The following is a 9,681-nucleotide window of genomic DNA, read 5'->3' as shown; positions in this document are numbered from 1 at the left end:
TTACAAAGATAGAAAAATAATGTTATGTAATTTGTAATATTTAACGCTTTTGAAAAGTACTGTCCTGTCATCATTATATTTATTTTCAAAATGTTAGACATTTTATAATTACACAAAGTTTTTAATATTTTTCAAAAAGTTGCTGTGAGATAGATTGAGGGGGGGGTTGTGGTATTAAGTGATGGGGGCGTATTGGAAGTGAGGAGAAATGAGGGATGCGAAAGTTAGGAGTGGGGAAGTAGAAGTAGGGAGAGTACGGGTAATTTATGGGAGGTGAAGTAGGGAGAGTGAGTGGTAGTGAGTAGAATGTATGAAGGGAAGTGATGATAGGGGAAATTATGGAGGGGAAGTAATGGAAGTGAGTGTGAGTGAAGGAAAGTAAAGGGAATGATTAGAAATGAGAGTAGTGGACGAGAAAGAAGAAGAAAGATGGGGGAGTGAAGTGAGTATTGGAGAAGTAAAGAAAATATAGGAAAGGGGAGCTTTGAACGACTGAAGAAACGTGTAGTGGGCGACGGAACCCTTTCTTGAAGCGCGGTTCATACTTGGCTAATTTTTTGTTTAGTATAAGGGAAAGAAAAGAGATTTTTCAAATTGCGTTTTGATTATTTTAAATGTTTATAAAGTAACAGATTATTGTTTTGTGTGTGAGGAACTAAAATAGGGAGTTTCACTTCGTATTTCCGTTATAATTTCGGGAAAATACATGCTGTTGTTCATTACTAGGTGGTTTTACATTTAAATTTGGCAATCCTCTTCCAGCTGGTTGTCCATGACCCCTTTTTTGAAGTTCTTCTCGAAGCACCTCGTGAAACTCTGGTTTCATTAGTGTAGCTCGACGAAGTCCAAGACCATGTTGTTTTTGTGGAAGTTGTTCTTGTTGAACCACCGTATTCTGGTACACTGCTTTTATATCTGGAGCTGGATCAACTAATAATGCTGAACATGGTTCTGTAAAAACACAACATAAATGTATGACTCTACTCTACGAAATTAGAAATGATTGAAAGGTCATGGACAAAAAGGTTTTGAATATTGAACAATGAGATTTTAAACAAAAGTTACATTTTCTATTTCGAAAGTCATTGCGTGTGAAATAAACAAATTTTATTACTATACCATCAAGGTAGTTCACGCGAGATTTTACTTTTCTTAGGAATTTTCTTAAATTTTCACAATAAATACACGAGATTAATATGCAACGAACTTGCAGTTTTTAACTCAATGTTGCGCCTGTGAAGGTAGACATAATCTACTGAAAACAGTACCTTTTGCATGGGTACCATATAGAAAACGAGTTAAATTTATACACTTTCAATTGTAGAAATTAAAGCATTTTTACCGTTTAGGTTGAAAACTAAAGATATATAGAAGAATATAAGACAACAATTTTACACTGTTTTGTTTGCCTTTCTGAGAATGCGCTTGTCAAATCCACGCGTGTGTTTAGGTAACCATAGTCACTAAACTGTGTGTGAGGTTGACTCGCTCATTTTGTACTATTATGCGATGTATACGTAAATTAAAAATTTGGAGGGGGGGGGGGGATGGAATTATTTGGAATTTTCATGCTGCTCATTTAAACGAAACGTAAGACCCACGTCCCTGCACGGACCCAGGTCGCTGATAAATCTCTGTAGCAATCACCCCGGGCGAAGAGCTTTACAAGGTCAACATAAATCATAGATCACACAAAAATCACCAAAAAAGAGCAAGTTTTCTGATGATCACATAATGTTATAAAAACAACTACACTAATTTGTAGTGTGTTTTAAGTCTTTTAAAATATCAACTATCAGCTGAAAACATGCGCGTGGAAATTCGGGTGGTGCGAACAAAATTAAGGATGATAACAGGGGGGGGGGGGTTCTAGTGCAACTAACTTTATGAACATAGAGAACATTTAGTACATTTTCTGATTATAAATTTTAAGTGAGTTTGAAAATTTTGCGAAAGACACGGTACAATTCAATTCACTTTTATATTGGAGAATAACAATTTTTTTCCTTATTTCCCACTTTCCCCTTTTTTAAAGAATTCTAGTCTAGAATATTATATTTTTAGTTATGAATTCACCTCGTATAGTTAACAATTCTGCTATTTGTTTGAACGTTTTATTATGTTCTTGTAAATGCAGCTATTAATTAAAAAAGTAGTATTTTTTGGTCAAAAATTGGACTACTTTTCATAAAAACCGCTTACTTTTTTAGTTAAACATGAATTTTCTTAAAGAAAAATATAAATATTAAATTTTTAGTACAAATCATCTTTTTTGACAATTGTTCAATATCCATTCTTTTTATGATTCATCATTTTAGTTAAAAATTAATCTCTTTGGTTACAAATTTTTATTTTTTAGCTGAATTCAACTGTTTTTTATTTAAATTGATATGTTTTTGGGTTAAAGCAGGTTAAAAATATTTAAAGATTCATAGCTTTATTTGAAAATTCTATTTTTTTTTGGTTGAGAATTCATATTTTAAACTAAAAATGTAACTATCCCATTTTTGGTTGAAAATTGATATTTTTAGTTGCAAATTTATCTTTTCAAACTAAAAACTAATGCATTTTGTTGAAAATATGTATTTTGTTTGTTTTTGTTTAAAACTATTCTTATTAGTAAAAAATAATCTGTTTTGCTCGAAAAATTATCCTTTGAATTGAAAATTGAACTTTTTAAAAATTCGTGTTTTTCTTTCAGAATTAATTTTTGTAACTGAAAATGTAACTTCAATTTTTGGTTGAAAATTTATATTTCTAATTCAAAATTTATATTTTATGGATGAAAATTTCTATATTTTGTTGAAAATTGTCTTTAGATAGAAAATTTAATAATTTGATTTAATTTAATCTTCTTAGTGAAAAATTTATCCTTTCGGGTTAATATTTCAATTATTTTGTTAAAAAGCGTTTTTGTTGTTGGAGTTAAATGGTTGAAAATTATTACTATTTTTTTGTTTAAGAATGAATTTTCGAAACTGAAAATTACACTTTTCAATTTTTCATTGAAAATTCGTCTTTCTTGATTAAAAACTAACTTTTTTGATGAAAATTGATCTCTGAGGATGTAAAAGTCAATTGTTTTATTAAACATTCGTATTTTTCCCTTGAAAACTGAACTCTTTTGTTGAAAATTCATCTTTTTTGGTAAAAAATAAATCTTCTTGGTTGAAGATGATCATAGAAGTTGAAAATTCATTCGTCTTTAAAAAATTTCATCTGTTTGGTTTGAAATTTAACAATTTTATTAAAAATAAAATATACTGCCCTAATTTTGAAATGGTGATTTTCAGATTTAATGGACACGGAAATTAACGTTTTGTTCCTTACTTCAAATCACTACTTGAATTTTATTTGGATTTCCTATGAACCAAGTTTATTTTTATAATTTATACTTACCAATAGAAATGAAGATAATCGTGAAGGTAAAAAGGAGACTAGCGATAATGAACTTCATTTTTTTAATACGAAAAAACTAAAATATGCTTCTACGAATTTTTGGAAAACATCTGATCGTATAATTTTTCTTAGCTGGTTTATATACGGCAGTTTACCAAGCGTTAAGAAATTTATGATAACCGAATTGGAAAAGGCTTAGACTTTTATTATACCCACTAAATTTACAACCTCTACTGCATAGGTAAAAAATAGTGGAAGCTTCTGGTACTTTATTCCCGTATCAAATACGTAATGTATGTTTTTTTTCGCTGAAATGATTTATCGAGGGATTCCAATGGAAATTTCAAATTTTTGTAGAAAAGACTACGTTACGTCCCAAAAATATGATTAAAAAAAGTTAAAAAATTCGTGTTTGTGTAGACAGACTGAAAATTCTGAGACAGTTAAAAAAATAAACTTCTGTCTCTAATAGGCCCTCTACCCCTACACTGAGAAAATTTTCAAGAGATTCATTCACGAAAGCGCGTGATTTTAGAGCTACAATTTTTACGTGTTTTAAAGTCTCGGACTCTCTGATCTAAAAGCATAGAATTTGAGACCTGAGAGCAAAGGGAGGTGACATAATGCCTGAAACTTGAAAACCTATGCTTTAAAAGTAAGGGTTTCCGGATCTTAGTTCTCGCGCTAAAGCGAGATAAAATCAAGGTGCAGTGACGTGATTTAATCTCTCGAAATTTCTCTCCGTGTAGAGGGCAAAAACCCAATTCTGAAGTTTGTAGCTATGCTTTGGAACCTGTTAATTTTACGAAAAAATTTTCTGGATTTGAAAGAAAGGAAGATGTTAGTTAGCAGTTGTTCTCATGCATCCAAAGAGTTTTTATTGCAATATGAAGTTAAGAATATATTTTAAGATACTTGATCTTAATACACGTATTTGTTCACGTGCATCTATCTACTATCTACTATCTACTATCATTCAATACACTTGTCTTAATTTAGAAAATGTCACCGTAAACAACCTGAGAAATGACCGCTTGCTTCTTATTAATTGAAAATAGAGCTTATCATACGATTTAAAGAATGTAACATATATATGTAATAAGAATGTTTTTTATATTATAAGAAAAACCTTTTGACAATTTGTTGCTCTGTGAGATTTTATTCGCTGACTTAAGTTTAATCATAGAATTTATGATCGCCCAAACATACAGAAACAATCAATTTCTCAATTTTTTTCAAAAAAATGGATACATCTAGTTTTATTCGTTTACTCCTCATTCATCGGGCTTGTATCAAAAAAATTTAGAAAATAATTATCGTTTTTATTTTAGGATAGGTAGTTTCGGTAAGGAAATATAATGTCATTCGAAACAGCTAATTTTTTCACATGAAACGGTAATTTGTTAAAAGAATTGTCATTGGGATTTAGAAGAAAGGAATTTAAAAAAAAAAACCTCTTATAAATAATATACTTTAGGGAGTTTTAAGGTTAGAAGTAGTATTTCAAAGAAGAAATATTTCTGAATTATAATAAAAAATTTTTTTCATTGTTCGTTTAGAATTCATTTTTGTTTAGTTAAAAAATTTATTTTTTTTTAAATGAAAATTAAACTATTTGCTTGAAAATTTATATTTTGCATTAAAAAATTAAACTATTGTTTGAAAATTTATGTGCTTTGTGGAAAATGGGTATTGCTTTGTAGCAAATTAATCTTTTTAGTGAAAAATTCATCTTTTTGGCATAAAATTCAACTATTTCAGTTGAAGATTCATAATTTTAGTCGAAAATTAATCAGTTTCGTTTAAAATTAATTTTTTCAACTGAAAATTAAACTATTCCATGTTTAATTGGAAATTGACCCTTTTTATATTAAAATTGAACAATTTAGATGAAAACTGGTCTTTTTCAATTGAAAATTCAACTCTTTTGCTGAAAATTTACGTATTTTGTTGATAAATCTATTTTTGTATTGAAATTTATATTTTTCTTTAAAAGTTAGTCTTCTTGCTTAAAAACTGTTCTTATCGGTTAAAAATTCAGGTATTTTTCATTTTATTAAAAATTTATTTCTTTGGTTGAAAAATAAGCTATTTGATTGAAAACTTGTTTTCTCTTTGGATGTTTTTAATCCAGTTAAATAATTCATAACTTCAGTTAAATATAATCTATTTGATTAAACATTAATTTTTTGACTACAAATTTAATTATTCAATTTTTGGTCGAAAAATGATCTTTTTCAGTTAAAAATTCGTATTTTTTTGTAGAAAGTAATCTTTTTAATTGAAAGTTAATCTTTTTGGTCAAAAGTATAACTACTCTAGTTAATGATTCATCATTTAAGTTAAAATTCATATTAGTGGTTTAAAGTGATACTTTTCCAGTTAAATATTAATAATTTTATTTGAAGATTCATAATTTGGTTTGAAAATGTAACTATTTTTTAAATTTTAGTTTTTTTGTTGAAAGTTTTTTTAAAGTTATTTTAAACTGTAAATTTTTACTTATTCCGATTAAAATTTCATAGTTGTAGTTGAAAATGCATATTTTTGTTAAATTTTATTTTTTAAAGTTTTGGTTGAAAAATTATCTTTTTTAGTGACAATTAATTGGGGTTTGTTTGAAAATTATACTATTTCAGTTGAAGATTCATTTGTTTAGTTTGACACTCTTATGTTTGATTTAAAATACATTTTACATTCTCATCCTAATGAGAAAGTATTGGTTTTATGTGAAAAATGACTTTCGCGGATTCCATCAAATTTTGACGTTTTCCGACACCCTGAATCAGAAAAAAATAGTTTTTACGTCGGTGTCTGCCTGTCGTCGTTGTCGTTGTTGTCTGTAAACACGGTAACATTTGTAGGAATTATTCGATTGGATTTCCCTTTGGCTCACATTATAAGGATATGAAAAGAAAGAACGAGTTCCTTAGCCAGCTTTTTTTGAAAAAATTTAAAAACGTTAGAAGATTTAAAAAATTTTTTAGACCATTCTTTTTTTAATATTTGAACATTCTTTAGACACCTTTTCATAGTAAACCAAAATACAAGCAATTTATCCCCATTACTTTTTTTGATAAAATAAAAATGACCAAAGTTATAGCATTTTCAAAATATAAAAAACCAAAAGAAAATGGACATTTGCCGCCAAAAAAGCTTGGTATGAGAAAAAGTCAAGAGAAGAAAAACTTTACTTTTTCAAGGCCCTACAAGATAGTCTAAGCAACTTTTCGAATTTTGATTTAAAAAATCGAAAATCGAAATTTCTATCGCACAAAAAATAATGCATTATTACATTCTCGTCCTAATGAGAAGGTAATGGTTTCATGTGAAAAATGACTCGCGGATTCCATCAAATGTCGACGTTTTGAGACCCCCTGAGTTAGTCTGTAAACACGGTAATATTTGAAGGAATTATTCGATTGGATTCCGCTTTGGCACACTCTATAAGGATATGAAAAGAAAGGACGACTTCGTTAGCCAGCTTTTTTTTGAAGGAATTTCAAAAAGTTAGGGCATTTTGAAAATTTTGAGACCACTTTTTTCAATATTTGAAATTTGTTTCGACAGCTATTTATAGTGGATCAAAATACGAACAATTTATCCCCATTCATTTTTTTTATAAAATGAAATTAACTAAAGTTATAGAATTTTCAACATCCAAAAACTCAAACGAAAATTAACATTTGAAGCCAAACCAAGCATGACATGGGAAAAGGCCAAGAGAAATAAAAGTTAATTTTTCAAGGTTTTTTTTTTCAATGTTGCTAACAAGAAGTCGGAAATTTTAATTTGTAATGCAAAAAAATGAAAAAGCAGAACTCCAGTTTGTAGGAAAAAAAAACATTGATAATAAAAAAATTAAATTTGAGTACAATAATACAAGGTACGTGAATAAGTGAGACCAAGTTTAGTCAACCAAAAAAGATTTTTTAGTTCAAAGTTCAACTATTTGGTTGAAGATTTATCTTCTTTATTAAAAAACTGTATTTTTTTGGTAAAAAATTAATCTTTTTAGTTTGAAAATATATCTTCTGGTTAAAAAATGCATCTTTTTAGTTGAAAATTCATCATTTTGGATTAAAATTTAACTATTCCAATTAAAGATTCATAATTTTATTTGAAAATTCGTCACTTTGGTGAAATTTAAATGAAACTTTAACTATTCCAATTTTTGTAAAAACTTGAGATTTTTTATCGGAAAATTTAAGTATTTGTTTCAAAATTCATGTATTTTGCAATGTTTTGCTCTGTTGTGTGAATTAAAATAGATGTTTGCGTTTTGCAGTAAATATGATTGTGTTACTTTAAGTTGACTTGGAAAATTAAAAAACTTGACCGGAAATAACCGGGAAATACCACGAATTTGAAATCGTCTGCCTAATCGCCACCCTGAAAAATAAGCCAATAGTGGTCAACTTTGGGAGGCCATAACTTATGAAATGTTGCGAATATGTCATTGTTTTTTTTCTTAGAATTACTCAAAATTGCGTCTACTTTAATTTAAATCCGGAACATTTTTTGTTCAAATTAAAAGTTTCCAAAGCAAAAATACACACTGAAGAATTGAGTTTTTAGCCTCTAGAGATAGAGTGCCTATTAGAAATAGAAAGTTCTTTTATAAATTTCTCAAAATTTTGTCTACCTGAATTGTGACACTAAACATATTGCTCGATATTGCATTTGGTCTGGCGAGTCTACGTGAACTAGATTTTTAGAAATTTTTGTAAAATCATTTGTGGGGCTCGTTGTTTCCATTTTTTTTTAAATTTGGAATTTTTATTAGATCCTCTTAAGAACCCGGCTTAGCAAAAAATTCAAACTATATACTTAAACCTTTTTGGATACTAAATTCCTGGACTACTTCCAGTTCAAACTTAAATACAATGAACTCTAACTCAGCCACATTTCTCTTTATGCAGTTGTGATGAGAAATATATTTTCAAAAACAGAAAATAGAATTTGAGAAGAGAGTTTTTATTTATTTTTCAAATAATGTATATGTATACATTTCTGAATTTTTCTACACTAAATTACAGCTGTTTTAGAAAAACAGATTGTTTTTCTTTTTGGTACCGAAGTATGGTATTACTTATTTCCATTGTTATTTTGAGGATAACCATGTGATCTGGAAGCAGGTGGTTGCACATGGAAATTTTGTGGTACATTTAAACGCTGCTGTCCATTATCGGATGGTTGTCCAATACCATGTTGTAAAAAACCCGTTTGAAGTACATGTTGCAGAGCATGGTGGAAGTCTGTGTTCATTGCTTGAGCTCGATGAAGTCTTTGTTGTTGTTGTTGTCTTTGTTGCTGTTCTTGTTGCTGCTGTTCTTGTTGCTGCTGTTGTTGATTCACCTGGTTCATTTCCACAGTTTGATCAGTTCTTAGTGCTGAACCTAATTCTGTGAAAAGCCAACAATAATTAATGACTTTACAAAATTAGAAATCATTTGAATCTTCATTGGAAAATAGTTGCCAATATTTAACAATGAGATTTAAAACAAAAGGCTCAAACGGAAAAATTATATACAGTTTATATACAGTGGGAAAAAGGATATATAGTACTTTCCACTATATAAAATTTTTTCCGCCTGGGGAAACCTTTTGAAGTCGGCTATGCCATTAAAAAAATTGTTTCTTAACACATGATAGATTTCAGCCCATTTTAATGCATAAGACGGGGCTAAAGTTCAAATTTTCACTCCCTAGAGAGGAAAAAAACTTCTCACTCCCAAGGGGGTAAAATGAGGTTAGAGGTGAATAATGAAAACGATTTCACGATCAAGCTTTGATCGATCGTTTGATAGATAATACCAACCCGAAGCCATAAAATACCATAAATTACCATAATTAATTGGCTATGAATATACTATAAAATTTTGTAAATTTCTAGAATTTTCCAAATGCTCAAGATCTACGATCCTAAAATTTCCGTAAAAATTGCCCCGGTACTGCAAATGTTAACATTAATATTTCTTTACTTAGGGGAAGGAAATTCAAAAAGGCATTTTTTGGAAACAGATTAGCCAGTTTTTATAACAAAATACATAGTAAGGATAATATAATTTTTTCTAATTCTGATCCACTTCGATTAATTTGGAGAAAAGAAGTTGAAGTAGACAACTTTAGACTTTATTTTCGAAAACAATTGTGAAAACAAATTATCTCACCGAATTTCCAAACAAATTTTCTTCCATCGAAATCAGTTCATTTGCTCACAAAAAAACATCTATTTTGAATTTTCTTCAAGATATTTTAAAAATTACAAGAATTATTTGA

The 9,681-nt window shown here is 28.9% G+C and overlaps 1 protein-coding gene across 1 annotated transcript; it reads right to left on the bottom strand.

The window, feature by feature from the left end:
- Positions 1 to 249: 249 nt before the first annotated feature.
- LOC117178996 lies at positions 250 to 3,501 on the bottom strand. Its single transcript, XM_033370601.1, has 2 exons — positions 3,400 to 3,501; positions 250 to 951 (listed from the first exon to the last, which is right to left on the bottom strand). The coding sequence occupies exons 1-2, from the start codon at positions 3,455 to 3,457 to the stop codon at positions 671 to 673; spliced, it is 339 nt and encodes a 112-aa protein (XP_033226492.1). The 5' UTR covers positions 3,458 to 3,501; the 3' UTR covers positions 250 to 670.
- Between the last annotated feature and the right edge of the window lie 6,180 nt (positions 3,502 to 9,681).

Source organism: Belonocnema kinseyi, chromosome 8 (genome assembly GCF_010883055.1).
Source record: "Belonocnema kinseyi isolate 2016_QV_RU_SX_M_011 chromosome 8, B_treatae_v1, whole genome shotgun sequence".
Lineage (NCBI taxonomy): Eukaryota > Metazoa > Arthropoda > Insecta > Hymenoptera > Cynipidae > Belonocnema > Belonocnema kinseyi.
Note: the sequence above shows the minus strand (reverse complement) of the source record. Positions and strands in the feature narration are given on the sequence as shown.